This window comes from Macaca fascicularis, chromosome 18 (assembly GCF_037993035.2).
Source record: "Macaca fascicularis isolate 582-1 chromosome 18, T2T-MFA8v1.1".
Lineage (NCBI taxonomy): Eukaryota > Metazoa > Chordata > Mammalia > Primates > Cercopithecidae > Macaca > Macaca fascicularis.
In genome coordinates, this window is record NC_088392.1 from 40,204,041 (window position 1) to 40,216,602 (window position 12,562).

Genomic DNA, 12,562 nt, shown 5'->3' on the forward strand with positions numbered 1-12,562 from the left:
AATTCTCCTATCACCCAGCAGGGAAAGATGCCAAATGGTCATCTTGGAGTTAATTTATCTCAGAGTTAAGAAGCAAAAGGAAAAAGATACCAAAAGGAAAGAGATACAGCGGTGGAGAGGGTGGAGGGAAAGGAGAGGGAAGGGGGAAGAATGCAGCAGATATAAGAGGGATAAGGTTCCAGAAAATGCTGCTAAATGCACATGAGCGGAAATCAGGTTAACTGTCATGAAAGTAATGAACAAAAGCCCCAACCAGCAGAAATTTGAACCACGGACATAATGAGTTCAGCAACTCCCCACCTTCTACCCAGAGAGCCACTCACGCAGAGGCCAGATGGGGAAATCTAGGAGAAAAGGAGGCTCCTGGTTTCCTGAGACAGATCTGCGGATAAACCCGCATATGGACAAAGACTCTTCCTCTTAGCATCTGACCGCTCTGACCCCAAAGTTCTCTAGCTGCATTCCTACTACTTTTGGCCTGGGTCACTTCAGCCTCTGGGACTTTCTGATTGTTCCTCACCCAGATGTCCTCATGGCTCCTTCTCTCACCCCCTTTAGCTCTTTGCTCAATGGTTAGCTTCTCCAGAAAGGCCTTCCCTGACCACATCATAAAATCGTGCCACCTTCCCCCACCAGCATCCCCCACCTTCCTCCTCTGCTTGATTTTTCTCCATAATACTGAGCACCACTGGTATTTTAATCAGTGCACTGTCTGTCTTCCCACCACTGAAATGTAAGTGTCACGAGGGCAGAGATTGCCATCTATTTTGTCCACTGCTCTCTCCCCTGCTCCCAGAATAGTGTCTGACACTAAGTAGGTATGCAGTAAATACTTTTTGGAATGGAGGAAATGACTCACACATACTCAGAGGCCCAGAACACAGAAGTTAAAAGGAACTTGAGCATTTTACAGGTGAGGAGCCAGAGATGAGACCTGCCCCCAGACAATGCTTCTAGTTAGCACCAGAGTTGGAAACATGTTGAGTAAAGCAAAGCTTTCCATTCATTCACAGTAACCCTCCCATACATATATAAGTGGACACAGACCATTTGGCACAACCTCAGCAGACTAGAAAATGAGATGATGGGGTTCAGTTTAGGGGCTCCCCAGCCCTCCACTACTTAATCAGCTGACTTAGTTCTCACTCTGACTCTGACTCTGACTCTGACTCCCTCAGAGCTGACTGACTCTGGCTCCCCTAGGGCAAGCTGCCACTGGAAAAGGCTGCCATAGAGAACCCAAAAGGAAGAAAAGCTAAATGCCAGCAGGAGGAAAGGGAGGAAAAGTGGGAAGAGGAAGAGTCGGGGGAGCACAAGAGTGTTGAAGAGGAAAAGGCTGGCAACCTGGGGGAATAGGCCCTGCAGCTTCTAAGCACAAGTGACCCACCAGGTACTCCCTGCAAGCACGAATCAAGCCAAAGCCAGCCACCCTGCCACCTGAACTTTCAAGACACCTACAACAAGATTGAAAGGCAGCTCCAGCAGACAGAGCTCTAACAACCTTCTTGCCTCTCAAACCGCCAGGTTCAAGCATGAGGACAAGGTTTCAGAGCTGCTGCCAGGCCGGTCGGCTGGCTGGACAGCACCAGCACGGTCTGAGGGAAGGAGGTGGGGGTGAGAGGGCTGGCAAAAGCCAGCGCAGCCTGCCAGCCTTTGCCTTTTGCATGACTTGCCGGGGATGCTCCCATCAGACACGCAGAGAGACAAGTGGACTCCAAGGTGGACTGGAGAAGAAAATGGGCAGCACAGTGGGAAAGGAAGAATTTCATAGGAACAAGGAGGGATTGAAGAATCAGCAAGACAGAGGGGACCCAGCACAGAGAAGTGACTGGGGGGAATAAAAATAAATGCACGTTACCTGCCAGCTGTCCCTCTGGACCAAAAGGTGTGGGGCTCCCAGCAGCAAAGCAACACCAAAGGCTCCAGAAACAGAGCAGAGGAACGGAGTTGCTCATCCTGCCCCGCCACACCCCCTCCCCAGAAACAGGAGTTTTAAAAACAAAAACCACCTCTCGGTGTTTCCAGCAATCCGGGACGGTAAGACCCTTCTCTCGGCAGGGGCTGGGGGGCTGGACGTGGAGAAGGTGGAAAATGAAAACTTGGCGGCACGCAGCCGCGGGCAGTGGCAGGGAGCGAATGTGAACCGCCTGCACCAGAACCAGATCTGCCCTCGTCCTGAGCCGCAGGGAAGCAAGGGCTCGCTGCTGTCACGCTCCTACAGAGGTAGTTTTTAAAAGTATGGGAGTCATCTGACCCATCGCCAGATGGTGATTTACATAATTTATTCCCGTCTCTGGATTCTGATTGGTCACACCTTGCTGACGCCGGAACCGAGACTGGAGAAAGTTTGAATGAAAGCGCTGCACACTCAGCGCGTGGACGCCGCACGCTCAGCCCCGCTTCCTCCCCAGCCCGCTCAGCCTGCAGCTGCGACTCCAGCAGCCCCAGCTTTCTCCCACTGCCCTCCCCCGGACCTCCAGATCCTCCTCTCGCCCCTGCCACCCCAAGTGGCGGAGGCGGACATTTCCCCGAAACCCTGCATCCGCTGGGGACGCGATCCCTGGAGAAGGAGAGCACCCTCTCCAAGGCGCAAAGCCACACTCTGGGAGTGGTCTACCCACGCTCTGGGCCGGGAGTCCGTCAAAGGAGAGCCACCTGCTCATCCCCTTGGTCCTCCTCTTCTCCCTCCCTTCCCGCCTAGCGAAGGCCGCAACAGGTGCAGAAGGCGCGACCGCACAATAACCCAGCGGAGCTAAGGGGCTGTGAGCTGTGGCCGGCGCTGGCGGATCGCACAGTACCTGCTCGGAATCCTGGCTCCGCCACTAGCTGCAAAACTCCAGGCGAGCCAGCCAGCTTCTCCGAGGCGGTTCTCTCGTCCGCAATACGCGGGTGATAACGTATCCGCGACTTAGGGATGTTGGGAAAACTAGGAGTTCACGTAGCAAAGCACTTAGCGCGGCGCGGAGCTCGTGGCAGGCACTCTCCTACGGTGGGGTGGAGGGCTGCGGGAACCCCAGGCGACCTCCTCAAAGGGACCAGCGAGCCGAGATTTGGTGTCTGAGACGCGTGACCAGCGCCCGGTGTCTGCCGGTGAGCACTAACTGCTGGGTGAGCGAAATCAAGCACCTCCTTTCTCTCTGTTCTCCATCATTTCCTCCCGGCTCTCTTTCCCTTTATTGATCCGGGTCCTGGGGCAGAAAGCAGCGAGCGGAAGGAGAACTTGGCCCAGAGTCTGCGTCTGGCGCTGGGGAGCGGGGACTGAGCCCGGAACACCGGCTGGGCTGCTGCGCCAACAGCCACTGCGGACGCAGGGCGGGTGCGAGAGGCTGAGAGGCTGCGCCCCGCCATCCAGCCTCGCTCCAGCCTGGAGGAGCCAGCCGGCTCTTCAAGGCGATACCCTTGACCGCGAGTAACCCTGCAGTCACCCGGAACAGGTCCTGCCCCTGCCTAGGGAGGGAAAAGCCCCGCAGCAGCCCCGCGCCCCTTCCTCCCTATTGTTGTGGCTCCAGCTGGAGGGACCTGTGTGAGGAAACCGAGCCGGAGCCAGCAGATCCTGTTCCTACCTCGCCTCGTTACTTTTGTTACTCCAGCTGCCAGCAGAGCACGCTTTGTCCCTCCCGTGTGCTATCATTCATTAACAAGACGCAGGCTGGCTTTAGTTTTTGAGTATGGAATTCAATGGTCTGTATGCGATGGTAAATGTCACTCCCAGCTATGTTGTTCCCACTCTCTCTCTTCATGAGCAAACTATACAGACAGGTCTAATGTTATCTCCATTTTACAGACGGGAAAACTGAGTCATGGGGACAGGCTGCAGATTTGAAGAAAGTCTCAAGACAACCGGCTCTCTCTTCTCTGCTCTAGGTTCAATTTGGCCAACTGGCCTTTAAATGTGAGCCGTTGGCAACCCGGTCTTGTGGCTGAGGCAGCGGGTAAGCTATAGTCAAAAATCTTCTTCCCTAACCCTGGCAACATAGACACCCATCTCTACCAAAAAATTTTTTTTAATTAGCCAGACAAAGTGGTACTCCTGTGGTGCAAGCTATTAATACTTGGAAGGCTGAGGTGGAAGGAGTCCTTGAGCCCAGGAGTTCAGGGCTGCAATGTACCATGATCACACCACTACACTCCAGCCTGGACAACAGAAGAAAAAAACTCCTTCCCTGTTCTGAGTTGCTCACAGTCACGGTCCCTAGAACATTAACTGGATAATGTGGAGGGTGTGTCTTGAGAGCCTTTGTCATAGGTGAGATACCCCCACGGAAGCTAGGGTATTTTGCAGGGTATTGTTGGAAGGTAGTCCTGCAAAGTTAGTTATCCTGCCTAGAAAAAAAAGAAAAACCTGGCCGGGCGCGGTGGCTCACACCTGTAATCCCAACACTGGGAGGCTGAGGCAGGCGGATCACCTGAGGTCAGAAGTTCGAGACCAGCCTGACCAACATGGAGAAACCCTGTCTCTACTAAAAATACAAAAAACTTAGCCGGGCGTGGTGGCGCATCCCTATAATCCCAGCTACTCGGGAGGCTGAGGCAGGAGAATGGTGTGAACCCGGGAGGCGGAGGTTGTGGTGAGCCAAGATCACGCCATTGCACTCCAGCCTGGGCAACAAGAGTGAAACTCCGTCTCAAATAAATAAATAAATAAATTGAAAGAAAGAAAAACCTGTGTTTTACAGGTTCGACAAATCAACATCCATTTTTTAACGGCCAAGACTGTGAAACCATTTATGTTTTATTGCTAGTTGGTTAGAGTGCCCTCCTGTGTCTCTACACTAAAATATCATGCAAGAACTTTGAAAGGACATCATGAAATTAGAATTGTAGCATTAGAATGCATGACATCAACTGTTCTGCTTCATACTTCCCAGAAGAACAAGGAGATCTGAAGAGGCTCTCGCCTGGAGGAGTTCCAGCTGAGGAGTCTTGGTGGAACTTCAGCTGTGTTGCAGACAAAATTTCAAGGTCTCAGGCAACAAAGAAAGGGTTCCAGTCCTTATTTGGCAGCCCAGCATCTAAAGACCCTTCCTGTGTTAAAGGAATAAATCTTCTGCTTATGATAACACCCCACTTTCCACTAAAAAAAGCTCAAAAGCAATTGCTCACCTTCCCAACCTCCCTCGCAGCTGGTCCCCGATTCAAACTCAACCAAACTCTGAACTGGAAGCTAATGAGGCTGGAAGCACATACTCAGTCTGCCAGTGGGCAGCCAACTCTGGTTCTCTGGTGCAGCAGTGGAGTCACCCCCATACTAGTCTGCAGTGGGATTTGGGACATTGCTGTCTGCCTGAGTATATCCTCCAAGCCTGGTTCTTCTGCCCTGCAGAGATTCCAGTTGTTACCCAATATTATCTTAATGAGGTCCTCTTTTACATACATTATCCAGAGACTGTTTATATTCTTACAAGTAAGAAAATGACTTAATTGCCAGAAACTTATTGAGCAGCTGCTAGGGAGGAAACACTGGCTTGGAGACCATGCCTGTGCTCTCATAGACACAATGCAGAAAGTTACAAGTGCCAGAAGGCGGGCTGGTATGTAGGAGTTCCCAGATACCTGGACCAATGCTGTCCAACAGAAATATATAACACAGCCCGCATGTCTTGGTCAGTTTGGGCTGCCAGAACAGAATACCATAAACTTAGTGGTTTTAAACAACAGAAACTTATTTTCTCATAGTTCTGGAGACTAGAAGTCCAAGATGAGGATATTGGCATAGTCGGTTTCTGGTGAGGGCCCTCTTTCTGGCTTATAGATGGCTGCCTTCTCACTGTGTCCTCATGTGGCAGAGAGAGAGAGAGAATGCTGATGTCTCTTCCAGTAACAACTCTAATCCCATCATGGTGCCTCATCTCATAACCTCATCTAGACCTAATGATCTCCCCCAGGGCCCATCTTCAAATACATCATGGGGAGTTAGAGCTTCAACATAGGAATTTGAGGGGGTCCCAATTCAGTCCCTAGCAGCACATATATAATTTTATGTTTCCTAGTAACCCTATTATAAAGGTAAAAAGAAACACATGAAATTAAAATTAAGTGGCTGGGTGCGCCTGTAATCCTGGCACTTTGGGAGGTCAAAGTGGGAGGATGGCTTGAGGCTAGGTGTTTGAGACCAGCTAGGGCAACATAAGGAGACCTCATCTCTACCCAAATAAATAAGTAAAAACATTTTTAAAAAGAAATTAATATATTTCACTTAACCCAACATATCCAAATATTGTCATTTCAACATGTTGCCAATATAAAAAAAATTATTGAGATATTTTACATTTTTGTTTTGAAATCCAGTGTGTATTTTACACTTATAGCACACATCAGTTCTGACTAGCATATTCAAGGGCTCAATAGCCGCATGTAGCTGGTTGCTACTATATTGGACAGCATAGATCTATAGTATTAAAACTAAAATAAACCTTGGAGATCATTTAGTACAACTGTCTCACTTTACAGATCATGATCCCAAGACCCAGCCAGATTAACTGACTTACTCAAGGTCACACAGTTGGTAAAAAGGCAGAGATGGAACACAAACTTGGGTTACTAATTCCTTTTTTTTTTTTTTTTCTTTTTTTGAGACAGCATCTCACTCTGTCACTCACACTGGAGTGCAATGACAAAATTATGGCTCACTGCAGCCTCAAATTCCTGAGCCCAAGTGATCTTTCCACCTTAGCCTCCCAAGCTGCTAGACTACAAGTGCCTGCCACCATGCCCAGCTATTTATTTTCTTTTTTCTTTCTTTTTTTTTTCTTTTTTTTTTGAGAGGAAGTCTTGCTCTGTCCCCCAGGCTAGAGTGCAATGGCGAGATCTCAGCTCACTGCAACCTCCACCTCCAGGGTCCAAGAGATTCTCCTGCCTCAGCCTCCCAGGTAGCTGGGATTACAGGCACACACTAACACACCAAGCTAATTTTTGTATTTTTAGTAGAGACGGGGTTTCACCGTGTTGGCCAGACTGGTGTCGAACTCCTGACCTCAGGTGATCTACCTGCCTCGGCCTCTCAAAGAGTTGGAATTACAGGCGTGAGCCACCGCACCTGACCTTATTTTATGTTTTTTGTAGAGACAGGGTCTCGCTGTGTTGCCCAGGCTGTTCTCAAACTCCTGGGCAAGCGATCCTCCTGACTGGGCCTCCCAAAGCGCTGGGATTACAGGTGTAAGCCATGGCACCCAGCCTCTAATTCCAAGATCAGTGCTTTTCCCATGGCCTCTCCCCATTCAAAGACAGAAGAGATGATGAAGGACTGAGAGGACCAGACTTAGCGGAGGACGTGAAATAAAGACATACCATTGCCTGAAAAAAAGAACACAAACATGACCCCTTCAAATACTCACCTAACACATTCCTGCCATTGTGCTACGTGCTGTAGAAACTCAAAAAGAAATGACAAATATAAATGAATGCACAATTTACTCACACTCTGAATTCCAAGTGCAAAGCCCTTACTTTTTGACTCTTGGCTAGCACTTGGATTCTCTTGCGTCATTTGCTGCCTACAAAGTTTAGAAAGGGAATGCCAAGTTTCCACCAGGCAGCATCTCTATGCTTACCTGGTCTTAGGTCTGGATAACATATAGCCTCGCTATCCCCTCAATAAGTTGAGAGGCCTGAAACCTCCAACTGCTTAAGGGTTTTGAAGCGGGGGGGGGTTCTGGGGTTTTTGTTTGTTTGTTTGTTTGTTTGTTTTTGAGACAGCATCTTGTTCTATCTCCCAGGCTGAAGTACAGTGGCTTGATCATAGCTCACTGCAGCCTTGAACTTCTGAGCTCAGGCATTCCTCCCACCTCAGCTTCCCAAGTAGTTGGAACCATAGGTGCATGCTGCCGCACCCAGCTAATTTTTTTGTTTTGCTTTTTATAGAGACGGAGTCTCACTATGTTGTCCAGGCTGGTCTTGAACTCCTGGCCTCAAGCCATCCTCCTGTCTCAGCCTCCCCAGTATCTGAGACTACAAGCGTGAGCCACCGTAACCAGCTCTTGCTTAAGTTTATATTAGCAGCAAGACTTCCTCTAAGTGTAGTCAACTAGAGCAGCATTTCCCAATGTGTGACCCTAGGACATTGTTAGGTGTTACATGGAATAAAAGTGGGAACACTGAGTTAGACAAGCAAGAATGGGCTTTTTCACTGCAGAACTTCTCAGGAGTTTTTTTTTTTGTTTTTTTTTTTTTTGTTTTTTTTTTTGAGATGGAGTCTCGCTCTGTCGGCTCACTGCAAGCTCCGCCTCCTGGGTTCACGCCATTCTCCTGCCTCAGCCTCCCAAGAAGCTGGGACTACAGGCACCCATCACCATGCCCAGCTAATTTTTTTTGTATTTTTATTAGAGACAGGGTTTCACCGTGTTAGCCAGGATGGTCTCGACCTCCTGACCTCGTGATCCACCCGCCTCGGCCTCCCAAAGTGCTGGGATTACAGGCTTGAGCCACCGCGCCCGGCCTTCTCAGGACTTTTAATATGTTTTATGCCATCAGTGGCTCAGCTTCAAGGTCAAGATTCTTAACATGCCTACACCACCTTCCATGGACTGGCCCAGGTGAGGGCAGCACCTCATACCCTCGTCCCTCTGCCTTCCTGCCACAGTGGCCCTGCCACCCGTTTCTCTAGATGCTTGTCATCAAATGCAGCATCCATGGGCCACCTGTGGTTTATGAGCATTTGAGACATGGCTAGTCTACACTGAGATGTGCCATAAGCAGAAAATACCCACCAGATTTGAAGACTTAAGACAAAAAAAAGAATGTAAATTCTTACATTAATATTTTTTATGTTGAATGCATATTGAAATAATACCTTGGACAGACTGAGTTAGGTAAAATATATTATTAAAATTGTTTTCACCTTTTTTTCACTTTTTTTTTTTTTTTTTTCCAGCAACCAGGTCGTGTTTATTTCCTCCTGGGCCTGGCAGTCTGGGAGCAGAATATAGACAAAGGCACCGGGGCGCCTGGGTCTGGCACAGTCTGGAGCTTGGCCGCCTGGGTGGCAACTATGAAGGGTGTGCCAGGGCGTGCAGGGACTGGAGTCACCCTCCCAGAACCGAGAGAGGGCCCTCTGGGCATGGAGGCATCACAAATGCTAGGCTTGGCACAGATACAGGGGAGAGGTTACGGAGCGGGTGTGTGCAGGGCCTGGTGGGAGTGGGGAGACCCTTGGACAGAGCTTGTTAGAGTGTTCTAGAGTCAAGGGAAACTCCAGGCAGGCATATTGGGCCCTGGATGTTGAGAAGCTGGGTAACAAGTACTGGGAGAACAAAAGCTGTGGGTCAGCAGGCCCCACAAAGATGTGACTGCAGGCAGGATGGGCCCTGGGAGAGACCGAGGCTCCAGGTGACTCCTATAGCGAGGCGGTGAGGGGGTGGGTCTGGGGCTCCAGTTCAGGAATACATAGTCAGCTGCAGCCACTCCTGGATGTTCACCTGGATTTGTCCAGTGCCATCTTTGTCAAGAGATTTGAAGGCACGGAACATGGCGTCCAGCCTGACCAAGCCGCTGATGAAGTTGTCAAAATCCATGTTCCCACTTTCATCTGAGTAGCGTCGGATGATCATGTTATAGAGATGCTCATTCAGGTGGAACCCTGCCGCCTCAAAGGCCCCTGGGAGTTCGCTACTGCAAATGGTCCCTGATCTGCCAGTGTCAAACTGTTTGTATATGGCCTGCCACCTCTTGATGTTGTTCCACAAGTACTTGAATTCCTCAAAGCCCAGCTTGCCTGTGGTGTCGCTATCCATCACGGCCACCATGCTGCGACACGTGTCAATGCCAAAACCATCAGTTTTCAGATCAGGGTGTCGTGTCACAACCTTATTGAGAATGTTCATGAGTTCTGTGGCGCTGACCTCCATGTCATCTCCAGCCAGCTGGGCAAAGAGTCTCCGGAACTGCCGGAACTCCTCACTCTCGTTGGCCTCAATGTTGGAGTAATGTGTGCGTGGGGGCGGGGGCTCCGGGTTGTATTGCGCAGCCGCCTCGCTGATGGCGCTGATGACTCCGCCTAGGATGCGCATGGCAGTTCCACCGCCTCCACCGCCGCCGCCGCCGCCTCCACCACCGCCGCCGCCGCCCCCGGCCCCGCTGATCAGGCCTCCAAGCACATTCCCCAGGCCCCCACCCAGGCCCCCGCCTCCCCCGCCACCGCCGCCGCCGCCCTTCAAGAACGAGTTAACCAGGAACATGGCTGCGACTCACTGCACCTCACGCGTCCGGAAGTCTGGGAGTCCGTTCCGCTGCCGCTCCCGGGCCTCCCGCAGCGTCCGGCTCCAGAGGGCGGGGCCGGTGACTCTGGCCGCAACTCTCGGGTCTGACACTGCTTTTTTCACTTTTTATAATGTGGTTGCTGGAGAAATTATAATTACATATGTGGATCACAGTATATTTATATATAAATTTTTTTTTGAGACAGAGTCTTGCTCTTGTTGCCCAGGCTGGAGTGCAATGACGCGATCTTGGCTCACTGCAACCTCTGCCTCCTGGGTTCAAGTGATTCTCCTTAGCATCCCTAGTAGCTGGAATTACAGGCACATACCACCAGGCCCAGTTAATTTTTGTATTTTTAGTAGAGATAGGGTTTCATCATATTGGTCAGGCTGGTCTTGACCTTCTGACCTCACATGATCCTCCTGCCTCAGTCTCCCAAAGTGCTGGAATTACAGGCGTGAACCACCGTGCCCGGCCAATCACAGTATATTTTTATTGGACATCCTAAAGCCTCAAGATCTGGTCGTTGGCCTCGTTAATGCTAACTCTGCAAGCTTCAGATATCTGTTTGCATCATTTCCTCAAAGTCACTTTTTCTGAACCCTTGCCTAGGTTTCCTATAAGCATATTCCTTTCTTTTGTAGAACTTACCTTGGTTTGTAATTATACATTATTTGTTTGGCTATTTGATTAATGTCCATCTCCCGATTAGGGTAAAAAATCCATGAAAGCAGCAACTGCATTTGCTTTCCTTTATTACCATTCTCCCAGACCCCAAAATAAAGCCTGGCAGATAGAAGGAGCTTATTACATGATTACATAAATGAAGTGTGTTGTGAATCTCCAAGAAAGGGACAGAATTTTCAGCTTTTACTAAATTGATCTGACCACAGAACCCTCACCCCACAAAGAGTTTAGTGAGTGTTACAGCAAACTAAACATGGCCTGAGAAGGACCCCTACTTCTTTTTTTTTTTTTTTTAGATGGAGTCCCGCTCTGTTGCCCAGGCTGGAATGCAGTGATGCAATCTTGGCTCACTGCAACCTCTGCCTCCCGAGTTCAAGTGATTCACCTGCCTCAGCCTCCCAAGTAGCTGGGATTACAGGTGTGCGCTGCCATGCCCAGCTAATTTTTGTATTTTTAGTAGAGACAGGGTTTTACCATGTTGGTCAGGCTAGTCTTGAACTCCTGACCTCGTGATCCGCTCGCGGACAAACCATAACCTAACTTAATAGGTAGACAAGATTGAAAACCTAATTTAGGAGTATGTGCCTGTAACAATAGCTGAGTCTTGGCCAATCCCAGCAACCACACTTCAACCACTCATAGACTGCTGAGTGTTCAAATTGTGTTCAAATAAGGCAAAGACCAACCTGTAACTAATCCAGTTGTTTCTGTACCTCCCTTCCAATTTCTGTACGTCACTTTCTTTTTTTTTTTTTTTTTTTTTTTTTTTTTGCCTGTAAATTTGTTCTGATCACGAGGCATCCCTAGAGCCTCTCTGAATCTGCTGTGATTCTGAGGGCTGCCCAATTCACAAATCATGCATTGCTCAGTTAAACTCCTTTAAATTTAATTTGGCTGAAGTTTTTCTTTTAACATGAGGGATCAGAATTCTCCAGGAACACAGTCTGGGAAGCACCGGGTGAGAGACTACAGAGCAAGGTGACTGAGCCTAAATTGAAATCTCCACTTGCAGTATGACCTCAGCTCTCCTGAATGCTGAAGGTAGCTTCTGATAGGTGTATTTCGGGTTCTTTCTCTTTCTTTCTTTCCTTCTTTCTTGTTCTTTCTTTCTTTCTTTTTTCTTTCTTTCTTTCTTTTTTTCTTTCTTTCTTTCCTTTCGTTCTTTCATTGTTTCTTTCATTGTTTCTTTTTACTGTTTGACATGGTTTCACTCTGCCACAGTCAGGTTTTTTTTTTTTTTTTTTTTTTGGTAGAGATGTGGTTTCACCATGTTTCCCAGGCCGGTCTTGAACTCCTGAGCTCAAGGGATTCACTCACCTCGACCCCCCAGAGCGTTGGAATTACTGGTGTGAGCCACCATGCCTTGCCTGGTTTCTTTACTTTTTATGTTTCCCCTTTTTTGCAAATCATGAGTTCCAATTTCTTGAAGTCTTCCATTCAGAAGACATCTAGGGGAAACTGAATAATTTATTTTCATGCAACTTCATGCATGCTATTCACGCATGGTCGTGTTTTTCTCCTGTATTTATATAGGCAAGAAGCAGGTGAAACATTAGCTTTAACCAGCATTGGGGGGAGTTCAGAGGGATTTACTTGAGAGACCAGCCAGGCCTGGCACATTTCTTTTGGGAGAGGTCGTGCATGGTAATTGGCCATATTATGAGAGGCTCAGGGAGTGGTT

At 48.9% G+C, this 12,562-nt stretch overlaps 1 protein-coding gene and 1 pseudogene across 2 annotated transcripts in view; both read right to left on the reverse strand.

Moving 5' to 3' along the window:
- LIPG (lipase G, endothelial type) overlaps nt 1-3,356 on the reverse strand; it is a 29,452-nt gene extending 26,096 nt beyond the window's left edge. The window contains exon 1 of one of the 2 annotated variants that reach the window (XM_065533846.1): nt 2,799-3,356. Coding sequence is in view for 1 of the 2 variants with exons in the window: in XM_005586734.4 (XP_005586791.2) it covers nt 1,859-1,955 (97 nt within the window). In the remaining variant the exon portion in view is untranslated. Of the gene's footprint in view, nt 1-1,858; nt 2,207-2,798 lie in introns of those variants that run through there. The other variant, XM_005586734.4, reaches the window with a different exon arrangement.
- Nucleotides 3,357-8,799: 5,443 nt separating this feature from the next.
- On the reverse strand, nt 8,800-10,257 carry LOC102131455 (calpain small subunit 1 pseudogene; annotated as a pseudogene).
- Nucleotides 10,258-12,562: the final 2,305 nt, after the last annotated feature.